A 16,296-nucleotide genomic window follows, 5' to 3' on the forward strand; every position below is an offset into this window, starting at 1 on the left:
GTCGCATCCGGCCCAGTCATGCCGAGTCACTCGACACAGCGGCAGCGGCACAGCGAGACCGGAGACGCGTTATCGATAAGCGAGCTATGAAATGTCAACGCCCTTCCATGGACAGTCTGATAACCCCCCTCCAGCGGCCACCCCAATCCAAACGTCTGCCGCCGTTTACAATTGCTCAAATCCCGACCGTTTGTCATCTGACAGATTGTAAGGGAGGCCAGAAGAAAAACAACCATGGCCATGAGGCTTCCAGTTCGGCAACTCGCCCTGACGACGAGGACATGGGCCGCCGCCGCCTCCCCGAGCACGCGGCGCTTTACGTCGACGGCGTCGAACCTCTCCGACGCCGCGAAGAAGACTATCAACGTGAGTCTACATAGGTCCCTACCCGCCGATTGTCCTTGATCCACGGACGCTGACTGACGGGGGGGGTTTTTGTCGCAGAGGGACGCCGAGCTTCCCAATCCCGACCCGGGCGCCGACTCGCCCTCGGCCGCGCTCGTCAGCGAACACGCGCCGTACATGGTGGCCACGTATGCGCGGCCGCCGCCCGTGTTCGTCCAGGGCGAGGGCTCGTGGCTGTGGGACGTTGAGAACAGGAAGTATCTCGACTTCACGGCCGGCATAGCCGTCACGTCGCTGGGCCACAGTGACGCCGAGTTTACCCGGCTTCTGACGCAGCAGGTTGGTTCCCCCCTTTCCTTGTTGGTGCACCCGGGCGCGATGCCGTGTGCAAAATTGGCAATTCTTCTTGATTAACTTTTTCGTTCTTTCTGGGTTCGCAGGCCAAGACGCTTATCCACGCCTCAAACTTGTACTACAATCCGTGGACGGGCGCGCTGTCCAAGCTCCTTGTGGAGAAGACGCTGTCGTCGGGGGGCATGCACAACGCCTCGAGGGTGTTTGTGTGCAACTCGGGCAGCGAGGCCAACGAGGCGGCCATCAAGTTTGCCCGCAAGACGGGCAAGGTTGTCGACCCGTCGGGCGGCAAGGTCGAGGTCGTGTCGTTTGGAAACGCCTTTCACGGGCGCACAATGGGCGCGCTGTCGGCGACGCACAACCCCAAGTACCAGAAGCCGTTTGCGCCCATGGTCCCGGGCTTCGTGCAGGGCGTGTACAACGACGTCGCCGGCATCAAGGACCTCGTCACAGAGAGGACCTGCGGCGTCATTGTTGAGCCGATCCAGGGCGAGGGCGGCGTCATGGCCGCCTCGGAAGAGTTCCTCGTTGCGCTGGCCAAGAGGTGTCGCGAGGTGGGCGCAGTGCTCATCTACGACGAGATCCAGTGCGGGATGGGGAGGACGGGCAGTCTCTGGGCGCATGGGAGCCTGCCCAGGGATGCGCACCCGGATATTATTACGACCGCCAAGGCCCTGGGCAACGGGTTCCCGATCGGTGCGGTTGTGGTCAACGACTTTGTGAGCGACAAGATCAAGGTTGGCGACCATGGGACTACGTTTGGCGGGAACCCCTTGGCGTGTCGGCTGGCGCATTACCTCGTCGAGAGGCTTTCTGATCCCGCACTACAGCGGGGGGTTCTTGAAAAGTCGAAGCTGTTCCAGGATGGGTTTGCCAAGTTGAAGGAACGGTTTCCGGAGCTGGTTACGGAAGTTAGGGGTCGCGGACTGATACTGGGCCTGCAGCTGACGGAGGATCCTAGTGCTATTGTCAAGGCGGCGAGGGAGAGGGGTTTGTTGGTGATTACGGCGGGAACGAATACTTTGCGTTTTGTGCCAAGCTTGGTGGTGACGGATGAGGAGATTGCGCAGGGCTTACAGATTCTGGAGGATGCAATTGCTGCGACGAGGTAGGATTGTGCCTCACAGATAGGTTGACGTCTTGTCGTGTGGAAAAGACGTATAGCGGCATATATAATTGCATTCTGACTGGCGCGTCTTATTACGGGTCCCGTTGGCTAATGACTCTGGATAAGGGTACTCGTGAACAATCACCGTGTTTAAAGTCACCTGAATGTATAAACTGGCTTTGCATTTTATAAATGTGCTAATGATATACTGTGGCATTTCCTCACGGCAGTGGTAACTTTTCCGAGGAGTGAGTCTAAGTACTGCTCCGATGGCATGGCAAGCCAAATTGATACTTTTCAGCATATGAAAAGTATTGCTAATTAACAAGCCGCATGAGTCTTGCCAGTCTTGCCCTGAAGGGAATGATCATCATCCTGCAAATTGTGAGCCACGATTCATATGAAAGCAGACGAATGATGAGACATACTTTGAAATGTCGAGGCTTGTGAATAGATTCTTGAGCTCGGCCAGAGGACGTCAAATGCGTCTTGATGTACTCCTCCTGTCGCTTGATCGTCTCGCGATCCATTTCCTCCAACATGCCGAGGCAGATCTTGATATCGTGAATCAGGACATCGCATCTGCTACGGGAAAAGTCTTCACGAACAACAACACGCAGCATCTTCATCTTGTTAGTGTTGGGCGCCATGGTGTATGCGGGGACAACCCATCCTCGGGATCGGAGTTGACGAGCCAGGGTAAATTCGTCGTAATGGCGGTCTTCGCGACCACCTTCATTGGGTTCCGGAAATCGAAAAGCGACAAGGGGTAGACCCTCTCCGGCACGTTTAGACATGATGATAAACCCGAGCTTCTGGAGAGAGTCGCTAAGATAGTCAGCTGTGCGGGTCAGGTTGCTCATGATAAGGCGGTAGCCTTGCTTGCCAAGACGTATAAGCTGGTAATACTGTCCGATGACTTGGGATGCTCCCTTGGAGAAATTTAGAGTAAAAGATGACTGCTGGGCTCCGAGGTAGTCGATGTTGAAGACGAGGTCTTGGGGAAGATATTCGGCAGCTCGCCAAATGGCCCAACCTACACCAGGGTAGACCAGACCATACTGCTGATGCGTTAGAGAGCTACAAGGGAAAAACCTTGAATAGTTGAGAAGCATAGTATCAGCATACCTTATGGCCCGAGACGTTGATGGAGACGACCTTGTCGCATCTAAAGTCCCACTCCAGGTCAGGCACGACAAATGGAGCGACGAAGCCACCACTGGCAGCATCCACGTGGATAGGAACATCAATGTTCTTCTCAATCAACAAGTCGTTCACCGCCTTGACATCTTCATAGTCACCAGTGTAAGTCGTACCCAAAATGAGAACACAGCCGATGGTGTTTTCATCACACTTGGCCACCATTTCCTCAGGATCAATGACAAAGCGTGTCGGAGTACAGTTAATAAACTTCTCCTCAATCTCAAAATAGCGGGTAGCCTTCTCCCAGCACACCTGGACCGCGGATGACATGATGAGGTTAGGGCGTTCAGTGCTTTTGCCTTCAGCCTGGCGGCGAATCTTCCAACGACGCTTCATCGCCAACACAGCCAGCATAATAGCCTCAGAGGAACCCACACTTGAACACCCGATCCCATTGCCACTGGGTGCATGGAACAAATCGCCTATCATGTTGACGCATCGGCTTTGAATGTCAGCTGACTGGGGGTATTCCTCGTAGTCGATGAAGTTCTTGGAGAGGGAGTGAGCCATCAACTTCTCAGCCTCGTCTTCCTATTCGCCAGTCAGTATATGTCGTTTGCCAGGAGTTGAGGCGACCAACCATGTAAGTAGTGACAAAAGACGCTAGACTGCTACTGTTAGAATAATGCTGACGTGCTATGCAGACTGATAAATGCAGACATACTTGAGCTTGGGGTTGTTATCCAAACTAAGATCGTCCTTGATCATTCTATAAGCAATCTCGCGGGGCATCGCACGCTCTGGCATGGTGAATCTGGGCAACTCCTGCTCCGCGAAGCGGGAGCCGTAAACACTGGTAGTGAGGCTATCTTCCTCGGACGACAGCTTCAAAGTACTACGGGCTTTTTGAGTCAGGTGGGCAACTGCGTCATTGGCAATGCTCGCAGCGCTGCCGCTGTCGTCCTTGTTGATGGCACTGAGATGAACCATGATGACGTGGAATGCTGGGTGATGGACAAAGACACCAAAGGCGGATTTAAACGGGACTGAAGCGGTCTCACGAAGCTGAAAAAGATGTTAGATAGAGAAGACAGAGAAGATCGAGAGACCAGAAAAGGATTTTCAACACAACGAGAAGAGGGGAGCGTGGGACATGTTAATAGCTCCGGCCATATGCTGAACCTTAACGACTAAGAGCTTAATCACTCGACGTCAGCAACACACAGCCTGAATGTGTGCTTCAGCGCAACCTCTCTTGCAGCTCGTGGCTAGGTCTAGCTTGAGCCCCTCCAGGTTCGAAACAATAAAACTGACCAATATAATTACTTTGTTCAGCACGACCGGCAGTGGCGGGGCTGCGTCCATAATCCCTCTTTGTCCTGGTTCGATAGCCCCTGGTGACTAGGCCAGGGGTCACGATGGATTTCGCTGCATCCTACCACCAAACTGTGTTGGCGCCTCGGATCTGACGGCTCACCTCGGGGCAGCGAAATATGGGCCTGGAACGAGGGGCAATAACGCGCGCATAAAGACAATAGTAGTACCCAAAGCCGCAATACTACTTCACCAACACAGCTTTAACACTCGCTTCCCCTCCCCACTAAAGCCGCGCCAGATCACAGCCGTGCTTGCCGAGCGCCACCACCAGGGTCTATGGGACGACGGAGTAGTACCGACTAGCTCTTGGATACCGGGCACCTGGTTCCTACCCCGTACCATGAGTTGTGAGGGCTTCATGAAGACGAGGTGATGTGAAACATGGCCGCAGTCGGCAGAATGACCCGAGTTTGCGCTTTGTGCCGGGATTCAGATGTTTGGACGGCGACTGTGCTCAACTCAATCCACCCAGCAGTCCGTCCTTATGCCAGCTTTTTGTCGTGGCACTTGAGAAGTTGAGGGCTGATTCGACGAGACACTGTGCTACTGGCCGGAACCAATGCATAGGAGGTTAATGGGTGTGAGAACCAAGGATGGCATGGCCTAGAAGCTTACATGTCATTTCCGTGAGACACATTTTCGCCAAGACAATCAAAAGTGCAGAGGGTATTCATGCTTAGTTAGCATTTAGGCACCAGCCTGGCTCAAGTGAGGTCTCTGATGGATGGGGTAGAAAAGAAGGGAGGATGTAACATCTGAAGCCTCCCCGCGGGGTTCGACAGAAAACCTGGAAGTCGTCGCCAGTCGTCTGCCATGCAATTGGGCAAGAGCGACACGGTATCCCTTTGAATGTGCGCAGGTCCAATTGATGTATTCAACCCACTTTTTTTATGATACTTAAGGATACTTAAGGATATTTAAGGATACTTAAATATACTTTCTTATTAATAATAATAACTAGTATATTCTTATATACTTAAGTATCTTTAAAATTATAATCTCTAAGTATATATCTTTTAAATAAGTAATTATTATTGGCTAGAACCCTGGTCCGTTACAAAAATTAGACCTGCGCACATTCGAAGGGATACTCTTGTAGCTGACCACCTCACAACCTGGCAACTTTGACTGTGTACTAGGGTGCCTAGTACTTAGTACCAAGAGCTTTGTCACTTGTTATTCCAAGGTTGATGATCTAGCACATTTCGCATGAATTGCTTCCAGACACCATCTACTATCAACACCCACACGGTCACTCGAGCATTCTGATATGTACCAGAACTAATTGTCCTCCCCTGTCCCCGTCAGCCCACCTGCCAACCCCTCCATTCTTCTATCCAACAGGTCATCTGTACTGCCTAACTTGATGAGACTCTTATTCTTACTCAATATCTTCTTCTTATGTTTCTGCGCATCGCCATTTCCCTTCTCATTTGATACCATTTCAAGCTTCTCTGCCCCAGAAGCATTTGAGCCCCGTCCCCTATTTAGCTTGGTCATGCTAATCTCCAATGGCTTATCTTCGTCACCACTAGACTCCGCCAAGTGATGTTGATGATGTTGTCGTTGCTCACTGTGGTATGCCATCCTTTCTGTGCGCGGGGAGAGATGAGTAGGGTGTTGGTTCTTGGTGCGGAGATGCTCTGCTTCGAGGAAGAGCTGTTCGAACCAGAGAACGCACCGATCAAAGTGTTTCCATGCAGGAGGATAAATTCCAGGGAATTGCATGAATCCATGGGAGACTCCGGGGATGAGAGCTACTTCAGCTGCTTCAGTGTCGTCAAAGGGCCGGTTTTGTTCCCTTGCTACGGCCTCTTTGGCGCGACGGAGACGGCCTGCGAAGATGACGGTGTCATCGACGAGAGGATCACGTTCGCCCGTCATAAAGTATGTTTTGGGGAACCTGGCGAGAAGGTTTTCAGGCGCGAGGACCGGACTTAAGAGATAATCCTGCGAGAAGTCGGGTCGATTATGGGGTCCGATGTAGAGGATAATCATGGCTCGCATCATTTCCGGAGTGAGGACTCGGTCATTAAAGTAGGAAATCATGGAGGATGTTGCGAGACGAGTTTGCATCGGCTGCGAGTGGTGAGACATGTTGTCCACCTTTTTGGGTCCGTTCCTCTCCGTATCTGAGGTAAAAGACCGCGGCCCAGTGTGGGAGAATTGAGGTTGGCAATCGTGAGGACTTCTGGGCGGGATAGAAGTTGATTCAGGAGGAGTGATTTCGTCTTCGTCATCGGAGTGATGTGGTGTTCCCACCAGTTGGTTGTATTGCATGCTTTTGCGTCGGGCAATAGTTCTATTTGTCTTGCGCATCTTACGGTCTCTAATCAACGACATTTGCTCATCTGTCATCCAGTTTCCGATATTCATGTCCAGGGCTGGATAGAAACACACCAAACCGTCTGGAGCGGGCAGTGCTCCTCGGCCAGCAAATCGCCGGAACTCACCATCACTCGTCTCGGTAATCATCAAGGTTGCGGAGACAGCAAGGTTGGCTCCAGCACTATCGCCCGTGATAATAATTCGAGGCGTCTCGCGACCTGACAGGCCGATGCAACGCCCTTTTGTATTGATGATGGCGGCATAGACGTCAAATATCTCATTGACGGCATAGGGATAGGGAAATTCTGGGGCCTTTTTATAGTCCAGACTAAGAATAGGCAGCCCAGACTTTGATGCCCAAGCAAGGAGCTTGTCATCGTTGCATCGAGGGTCCATGGCAACAAAGCCTCCGCCAGGAACATCCAGCACAAGTCTGCTGTGAAGCAGCAAGTCCGCTAGTGGCCCGTCGAAATACAACCATCCCAGGATGGGCTCCTTGTAATCACTATTCGATGGCCGGGGAATTCGAATTTGCCTTGGAGGCCATCTTGTGAATCGGGGTCGCATTAGGCGTTGTAGTACACTCAGATAAGGTGTCGTGCCTTTGTTCCACGCAACGCGAAGGTGCTCGACCGTGATCATACCTCGGACTTTGCGGACCTTCTCATCCGCTCGTTCTGCGGCTACTAGGTAAAATAGAGAGAACAGGATGCTCGCCAGGTCCCTCATCCATTTGACTTTGATCTTCATTGCCGTCCAAAACCCAGCGTCCAGAGCGGTTAGGACCCAAGTGGCGCGGAAGTAAGTCGTGTCGTACATGTTGGCCATGGGCTCAGGGCTGGCCAGGCCAACAAGGGCGCTGAAGTTTCGAGCAGCATAGAGATAGATGATTGTCAGGGCAGATATTTGCCACGCTGTAAGGCGCTTGGTGAAGAATTTAGAAAGTGACTGGGCCCCGGGCGGTCCATGTCTGTGTCCTCTAGGATGACGTTAGTCTCGAACGCTGTATGCATGATGGGCTGTCGGTATCGCATATACCTATACAAATAAAAGGACCATAGAGATAACACGGCCAGGACCTGAAGTCGCCTTGACTTTGACGACGGCCGCCCTAAGACGTGGTCTATCATGCTGATTGTTTGTAGGGGTGATTGTTTAGGGAAGGGTCTTTGCCGTCGCAGGATCTGACATGTGAAAGTCGACGGCAGCACAGAAATTTTGGTAGTATCAGCCAGCAGCGACCCGGCTCATTGTGTTAGACAAACCGCTACCGCAATGTAAATGTTCAATTGGTACAATGGAGAAATGCAACAGACGAAGGCGTAAATGCGAGAGAGGGAAACAAATATGTCGGTGGCGTCGTGCGTTCAGACCCGAGAGTCGAGACAATGGGTCAAAGGGTGTCTGAAAATAGAACAGGAGTAACCGTACTCTGGCGACTTCTGGGGATGCATCAAACATATATTACTCGGTGGGAGAATAGACAGTTTGGACAGCCCCCAGGCAGAGACAGAAGTTGTACATGTAATGTAGGAAAAGTCGGTGGCAGGCCATTCTATGGTTATTTTGCATGCTTAGTCTGGCCCGTGAAGGGGCTCGTGACACCAGTCTTTTTGGACGGATGCAGACTGGACGAGTGCGAAGAAAGGCGCAGTGGTGGGCTGCTGACGTCTGTCCAGGACTGGCATGTGAAAGCTGCGTTGGTGCCGGTCTGACTGAGCTGGCACTAATGTCGCCGCAAGTTCGTGGGGAAGGTACAAGGGAGACTTGGCCAATCAAGTCAATTGTAATGAGTGGTCAGTCCTCCTCACGTCAAAACATGGGCTCAGTGCTGCGACATATTAGCTTTGTCGCAACCCGAGATTTCCTGAGCCAGATGCTGCATCGCAGATTAACGTACAATGCACGTAGGCGATCTTTCTTTGCAAGGAACTATGGAGTACACCGTAGCAATACTTATTGTATGTACTCCAGTACAGAGGGTGCAGATCTGGGGTCCCCCCGTGCCCCTCCATTCCTACATTCCAACATGGCACGCTGCAGCCCCTCCCCCATGCGGAGACAGCCACATGCTGCAAAGCGCCAGGCAGATTGAGGCAGTCAGAGTGGCAGGATAACAACACCGGCCATAATGAAATGCTTCGTGCACGATTGATTACAGCGATTTTTAACCGTCTTTTATTTTTTCTGGTCTCCTCTTCTTTCTTGACGTAGCTCGCTCAGAGTTGGCTGCGAGAAGCAAAGCATAGAAGCTGCGGCTGGTGACACGCTCATGTATAGCATGTCCACACCTGATCTATTAAAAATGCAGCTGGGATTTGGAAACGAGAGAAAAAAAGATTTGTAGAAAAAGCTACTCATCTGACGTCAAAATACACCGTCAAGTAAACTATTTTTCCAAGCTATGAATCCCGCGGTCGTGTCCAAAAACGAAAGATGCGGCATAGTATCGGCCATGAAGGCAACTTCTTCAATATGTATGTAAGCCTTGGAAGCTAAATGTGGGTGGCGGCGGTTCGTCCGTTTCCGATCCGATCAACCGGCCAATTTGGGGACAAGACAGGACGCACATGTAGGAGTACACTGAACTCAGGCCTACTTAGAGAAATCGTCACGTCTCCTCACTTCTGCCCTCCACTGTCTTCTAACCATCAATTCCTCTCCTTTTCATTCCCGTCCCATCTTTCCCAAAGGTGCGCGGGTTGCATTCCCAATGCCTTACTCCTCCGTCAGCAGCTAACGACTGCACCCGCCCAATACGCCCTGCCCAAGTCGATTGTTTGAGCATGTCTACAGCCCAGGGAGGGGGACCTGATCCCCAGGCGATGCAGGCGATGCTGGCGCCCGCTCTGACAGTCCATACCCCCGAAGAAGCTGCGGCAGAATCCAGCTCGCGAGCAACTGTGCGCGAAACCACCAGACCGACGAGCGTCGATTTATCCCGAGAGGGCGCTTCAGAATCAAGCGACGAGGGAGATCGAGGAGTTCGCATGAGCCCCGCTGCGGCAAGACGCTTCGCTCGTCGCAACTTGAGGCGGACAGCCGCCACGCCAGACCTTGTCACCAGTCTGGTCAGACCACCATCCCCAGAAGCCTTTTATATTGCTCAAGATGCCCACGGTCATCCTCGACAGCGCGCAATATCGCGTCCGGCTGCCATGTTATCACAACCATATGGGCGACGACATTCAAATGCTGGGCCCGACCGCAGGACTGGCCCTCTGTTGCCCCCTCACCCGTCCTCTCTCGACATACCCAACAAGTATGGTGGCAACTGCATTTTCGACATGCACATGCTGACCTATGTCTCTGACCCCGATCCGAACCTGCTGTGTCCCATATGTCACGACCCGCTCGTCGATCCCGTCACCACACCGTGCGACCACACATTCTGCTACAGGTGTTTGCGACGCAGTATTGCGTCAAGCCCTTCCGGAACAGCCTGCCCCATCGACCGCGAGCTCTTGCTGTGGGTGGACTGTTTCAGTGCGGCTAGACTTGTTCGCACACAGCTCAATTGCTTGATGGTTAAATGCCCCAACCAGGGGCGAGGCTGTGAAAGTGAACTGCGACGTGAAAACGTTGAAAAGCACGCGACAACCGAATGCCGCTTCCGGGAATTTACATGCCCCGATACTGCGTGTGATAAGAAGCTACGGGACAAGCCCAAGGATGATAAATGCCGCCACAGGGAAGTAGGCTGCGCCTTGTGCCATGATCAGGTAGAAGAAGCGGACAAAGACATGCATCTGCTTTCGTGCTCGCAGGCCAAGACGAGATGTCAATCCTGCTGGCAGCTGGTTTGCCGGTCACAGATGAAATCACATCACGATTTGGAGTGCGACGGGGTAGAAGTTGGCTGTCCCTACAAAGACCTGGGGTGTCCGGTCAGGACAATACGAGGAGAGGTTGGGGCGCACTCGTTCACATGCGCTTTCCACCCAGACACGCCATCGGGAATTGTGATTCGTAACCAACGGGAAATTATTCAGTCGTACGGCGACCTGGGAAGCCAGCTTCGAGACATGCAACTTCGCCAAGACGAAACCGCCAAGCGTATTGACGACATGTTGGCGAATCGACGGATAAACGGCGAGGGGGAAAGCCGCAACGACGCCGTGTACAGTGACAACAGAACCATGCAGGACCTAGATGCTGGTTTTGAAGAAGTCCATCAAAACTTGACCCACCTCGAGGCAAGGCAGAGTATGTGGACACTGAACCAGGTTATGCCCATACGCGAGGAGGTGACAGAGCTACGAAACAACATCAATATGATACGCATGCATGTGAACTGGCTGCTGAATCGGAGTCGCGAAGAGGGCCGCATCAGAGCCGCGAATAACACGGGGCCAACAGCGGGGATTCGCCGCGACAGCTCTGGCGATGCACCACCTATTCTGTCAGAGAGACGGAGGTCGTCAAGTGCTGATATGGATGTGCCTCGCTTGTGATGTGTGGTGGAATTGTGACCACACCGATGGAGAGCTGTATAATGATGTAATGGGTGCCCGGCGCAAGATTCTGGCAGGTTGGGGAGCACAATACAGAATGTGATGTACGAGCATGAAAACATGCACAAGAGTGATGCTTGACACGATAATGGGAACGAGGCTAGACACACGAGTCGATACATATATACAAAACAGGGCTAAAACAATACTATGATGGTAAATAGGTGTTGGTTGTGCGGTGAAACATCAGGAATCGGTGCTGGATGCTGAGCGACAGGGCAGGGAGCACGTCTTTTGCCTTGGATCAAAATGGCCGTCGTGAGGTCCGCGTAAATAAAGTTAGAGTCCATGCAAGGTAGACACGAACAAGGAAGAGAATGGATTTCATCAACAATTAGCAGTGGCCGAGTTGACAGGAATGAAAGCGTCAATGTTGGTCAAACTCCGAGCGGACTTTGGCTGTCCGCGAGGGGGAGCTCATCTGGCGCGGAGTTTTTACCTTGGGACAAGTTCTGTTACGTCCACTAATACTTAGTTAACAATCTTTGTGTCCCTTTTCTCTATCTTCATCTCTCTTGTTAGGGTCGACAAAATTCATCCTGGGACCCGTCCGGTGTTGATATCTAGAGGAGGTTTCACACGACTTCCGCTGGACGTTGTTGGCATCAACTGGCGGCTCAGCCAAAGTTCAATGTTGGCACATACGGCGCTATAGACACATGCAGTGGATGCAGCGGGTCTAGTGGCGAGCACTGGTCATGGAAGCGCCCTGAAGCGCCCTGGAACCAGAAACCAGACACCAGACTGATTGACTACTGAAGTCACCCAGCCCAGCCTGCTCTTTAGCACCACGCGCAACATTTGGGCTCCCTGGCCGCCAACCGGGTGCTCATGTGTCCCCGTTATTGACCAGACTTGGTTCTTCACCAACATCAAGCATCACACTGAATAACGGCCGATTCTTGTTTGCTAAATCATATTGGCCACGGACGGACCTACAAGACGAGGCTTAAGCTTCCTCAACGCAGCATTCCACTGAATATTCAAAACCCTGCACATTCGGCATTGACAAGTTGACAGCGGACAACCTGTCAGCCAGGGCGGGGCTCTTTCGGATTTCATAATCGTGGTGCTCCATCGACGTCAGCCTTGCCGTCTGCTTCCAGATCCCCAGTCCTTGAGTTGCTTGCAACTTGCAATTCTCTTACCCACACCTCATCTTCCCTTCACACACGAAGAGCATTGGACGTCGGCCATCATGGATCCCAACGACCGGCCCCCTCCCAGCGGGCCTGACGATGCCCCGGACAGAGACCACGCAAGTCTTCACCTACCTACTCCATGCTTGCGATGTCGGTGCTTGGAGATGCCGAATCACCGACCTAGCTTGATGGTTTACATGGCATTGTAGCTAACCGTGCATGTAGATGCGGGCACGTCGTATTGCCATGCTGGGCAATATAGCACGTAAGCCCAGCGAAGACAAGACCGACAGCTCTTCGAACCAACCCGCATCATCGTCGACATCCACGCCGAAACCGCAGACCTCAGAAGCCTCTACCCCCAAACCAAAGATCAACGTGACCCCGGCCGCGACAACACAGTCGAACCCGAATCCTTTTGCACGACTCGGTGTACAGAGCAGCAAGATAGCAGGAGATGAATCCGCCGCCACAGGTAGTTCCCGTCCTGCCTGCAAACGGCCAGCGCCTGATGTTGACGACACCGATTCAGCACCGCCCGCCCAGAAACCAACTCCACAGCTAGTACAGCAGCAGCAGCAGCAAAAGTCGGAGACAGATGAGGACTATGCCCATCGGGTGCTTTCACAAGTCTTCCGCGTTTCTGTTGATCCGCACCATATGGCAAACCCCCAGGGCCAGCGTCTGGTCTTTCTACCGAACTTGAACCAAGAGCTGAACGATTCTGGCGACTCCCTGAAGCTATCCATTGGTAACCTGGACCAGGCCATAATAGAGGCCTGCAGCAGCTGGACACTAACTAAACCCCTTCTAGAGTATCTCCTGCCGTGTTGGAAACGAGCTGTCAGGGCGTCCAGCACTGCGAAGAATGTTTCGGCCCCGAGACAAGAAATTCTGGACGAGGCCAAGCGGCTTTGTATGAGCAACTGTCTATTCGCGTTGACAATGCCGGCTCTTTATGGGTTCGTTCACGATGACATACAGAAAGTGGCTCGTATGTATTGTGCTTTAGACTGACAATGTGTAGTCGTGACCCGAACCCTCAGCATGATACGCTTGTGCCTTACTTGCTAAAGGGCATTCAAGACGATGGTGGTCTTTGTTTTGACTTTATTAGAGAAGCTATCAAACGATTTGACGAAGATGAAGCGTTCCCTGCCCTATTCAATGATGCCATGATCAAAATTAGCAGCCAACTGTCTACCCTGTCTTTGGGGGACGAGTATAAACCTCACGTCCAGGTTGGTTGTTTCGCCGTCCAGCAAATAGGAGACGCCTCGACTAACCGATCCCTTTGTATCTAGGCCCTTCTCACATACACGCGATTCCCAGTGCTTATTGCCAACCTCGCCCAACACCCTTCCTTCAACATGGCACAGTCTGCTCCTGGCATTGAGCGACATACCATTCTCGGCCCTTTCTTTCGTATTTCCCCCCTTCAACCCGAGGCAATCAAAAGTTACTTTCCCGGAGCTCGATCTCTCGATAGAGTTAGAATTTCGAACGCCCAAGAATCACTACGAATTGTTCTGAGAGCACATCAAGATGATCTGTTCGTAATTGCAAACGCTTTTATTCGTGCCGGCCCGGACACGAGAAGCAGGACGCTGAACTGGTTCGCATACATCGTGAATATGAATCACAAGAGAAGAGCTATGCAGGTTGACCCTAAGGAAGTTGCCTCGGACGGTTTCATGCTCAATGTGACCACCATCATGGACCGATTTTGCGAACCTTTCATGGATAATGACTTTAGTAAGGTGGATAAGATCGATGTGCGCTACTTCAGGAGACAGCCTCGAGTCGACATTAAAGATGAGACTAAATTGAACGCGGACCAAGCCACAGCGGATGAGTATTATTCCAAGAAGGTCGAAGGGGACTCAAACTTCATCTCGGAAGCCTTTTTCCTGACCCTCGCCGCCCATCATTATGGAAGCGAGGCATTGAATTCACAGCTGAAGAACCTTGACCGTGAAATCAAGTACCTGGACAAACATATCAAGGCCATGGAGGCTGAACGTCCTAAACTCGCCAATTCACCCCATCAGCTTCGGTTATTCGAAGAAACTTTGAAACGACACACAAATGTTTTGGAGAAGACGATTGCTCTGAAGCATGCCATTGAGGGCGCCTTGCTTGATGAGCGAATGCAAAGCACGTCGCTTCGCTTTATGCGTTACGTTGCTGTATGGCTATTGCGACTCGTCACTGGCTCAGATTATAAACCAGGACAAGAGACTCAAATGATCAGGTACGCCGAGTGAGGCAGTTCAACTTTTCAGCATGCATCTCACATGACATTAGGCTACCCCTGTCTTCTGACAACGCAGAGGCATTTGCTTGTCTGCCGGAATATACCCTACAAAACATTGTAGACAATTTCAAGTTTATTTTCAGGTTGGCTTCATCAATTTGTCCGGATATCCCAGGCTGTATACTGATACAGTTGCACAGATTCCTTCCCAAAATTATTCCCAGTGCTGTTGGCGACGAAATGATTGCTCTGTGCATCACTTTCCTTCGGTCATCTGAGTTCATCAAGAACCCATATCTTAAATCCTCGTTGGTCTCACTTCTATATTCCGGAACGTGGCCGTTTATGCACTTGAAGAAGGGAGTCTTTGGCGATCAGCTTATAGCGCTGCCTTTTGCCAATGAATACCTCTTGAATGCCCTGATGAAGTTCTATATAGAATGCGAATCCACCGGTGCCAACACTGCTTTTTATGACAAGTTCAACATTCGATATGAAATCTTCCAGGTAATTAAATGTGTCTGGAGCAATGATGTCTACAAGCAGCAGTTGACACGGGAAAGCAAGTAAGTCAATCAATCAAAGGCAGCACAAATGTGTGAGTTGGACCGCACTAACAACTATCCAGGACCAACCGTGACTTTTTTGTTCAGTTTGTGAACATGTTGCTCAACGACGCTACGTATGTCTTGGATGAGGCTTTCACAAAGTTTCCCAAGATCAGAAGCCTAGAGCGAGAGCTGGAAGACACTTCTCTTTCAGCCGAAGATCGGCAGAAGAAGGAGGAAGAATTGCAAACACTTGGTAGCCAGGCTACCTCGTACATGCAGTTGGCCAACGAAACGCTAGAGATGATGAAGTTGTTTACCAAGGCCTTGAGCGAGTCGTTCATCATGCCCGAAATCGTTTCCCGCCTGGCAAGCATGTTAAACTACAACTTGGAGACGCTGGCTGGCAAAAGGGCTGCTGCAGAGCTATCCGTCTCGAACAAGGACAAGTATCATTTCCGCCCTATCCAACTTATTTCCGACTTTGTCGACATTTATCTGCACCTGGGCTACTCGCCAGTATTCGTGGACGCTGTCGCCGCGGACGGTCGATCCTATAAGCCCGAGGTCCTCGACCGTGTGACTCGCATTTTGTCGTCTAAAAATGCAAAGGATCCCGCTGATCTAGCACAATGGGAAAAGGTAAAGGCCAAGTTTGAAGTGGCAAAACACGAATTGGACCAGGCAGAACTCGACTTGGGCGATATCCCAGCCGAGTTTGAGGATCCCATCATGGGTGACTTGATGAAGGACCCGGTGCTCCTGCCCAGTCGACATATTGTCGACAGATCAACCATTGTGCAGCATCTATTGAGCGATGCCAAGGATCCGTTTACACGGCAGCCCATGACGATTGACGATGCTATTCCACAGACGGAGTTGAAGGAGAGAATTGGCAAATGGAGAGAGGAGAGGGTGAAGATTGCCAAGGAGCAGGCTGTTGGTTTAAGGGGCGAGCAAATGGATACCACGGAGGGTTAGGGGATTTTTTTTAGAATTTTAGACGATAGTTCTTGTTGACACGGGGGTATGATTCACGCCATCATTTGATTGTCCTGGTCAACCTGGCCATCTGATGTTGCTCATGCCGTGGAACGAGGACCCTTTTGGTGGGCCGTGTTCCTCGAACTCGAATGAATGCCCCCAAGTGTTTGTTTCAGAACCCATACGAAGGAGGTGT

At 51.6% G+C, this 16,296-nt stretch overlaps 5 protein-coding genes across 5 annotated transcripts; 3 read left to right on the plus strand and 2 right to left on the minus strand.

Annotated features, from left to right (window-relative positions):
- Nucleotides 1-234: 234 nt before the first annotated feature.
- arg-8 (Acetylornithine aminotransferase) lies at nt 235-1,811 on the plus strand (the record flags this gene model as incomplete). Its single annotated transcript, XM_014687780.1, has 3 exons — nt 235-366; nt 445-684; nt 786-1,811. The coding sequence occupies 3 exons, from the start codon at nt 235-237 to the stop codon at nt 1,809-1,811; spliced, it is 1,398 nt and encodes a 465-aa protein (XP_014543266.1).
- A 317-nt stretch (nt 1,812-2,128) lies between these two features.
- Nucleotides 2,129-3,940, minus strand: GAD_0 (Glutamate decarboxylase; the record flags this gene model as incomplete). The annotated part of the gene is made up of 5 exons (XM_014687781.1): nt 2,129-2,182; nt 2,236-2,868; nt 2,936-3,541; nt 3,591-3,618; nt 3,675-3,940. The coding sequence occupies 5 exons, from the start codon at nt 3,938-3,940 to the stop codon at nt 2,129-2,131; spliced, it is 1,587 nt and encodes a 528-aa protein (XP_014543267.1).
- A 1,668-nt stretch (nt 3,941-5,608) lies between these two features.
- Nucleotides 5,609-7,785, minus strand: LIPE (Hormone-sensitive lipase; the record flags this gene model as incomplete). The annotated part of the gene is made up of 2 exons (XM_066130126.1): nt 5,609-7,634; nt 7,694-7,785. The coding sequence occupies 2 exons, from the start codon at nt 7,783-7,785 to the stop codon at nt 5,609-5,611; spliced, it is 2,118 nt and encodes a 705-aa protein (XP_065986439.1).
- Nucleotides 7,786-9,441: 1,656 nt separating this feature from the next.
- On the plus strand, nt 9,442-11,109 carry TRAF6 (TNF receptor-associated factor 6; the record flags this gene model as incomplete). Its single annotated transcript, XM_014687783.1, has 1 exon — nt 9,442-11,109. One exon carries the CDS (start codon nt 9,442-9,444, stop codon nt 11,107-11,109), a length of 1,668 nt encoding a protein of 555 aa, XP_014543269.1.
- Nucleotides 11,110-12,367: 1,258 nt separating this feature from the next.
- Nucleotides 12,368-16,097, plus strand: ufd2 (Ubiquitin conjugation factor E4; the record flags this gene model as incomplete). The annotated part of the gene is made up of 8 exons (XM_066130127.1): nt 12,368-12,427; nt 12,537-13,062; nt 13,126-13,273; nt 13,339-13,552; nt 13,616-14,565; nt 14,619-14,711; nt 14,769-15,134; nt 15,197-16,097. The coding sequence occupies 8 exons, from the start codon at nt 12,368-12,370 to the stop codon at nt 16,095-16,097; spliced, it is 3,258 nt and encodes a 1,085-aa protein (XP_065986343.1).
- Between the last annotated feature and the right edge of the window lie 199 nt (nt 16,098-16,296).

Source organism: Metarhizium brunneum, chromosome 2, assembly GCF_013426205.1.
Source record: "Metarhizium brunneum chromosome 2, complete sequence".
Lineage (NCBI taxonomy): Eukaryota > Fungi > Ascomycota > Sordariomycetes > Hypocreales > Clavicipitaceae > Metarhizium > Metarhizium brunneum.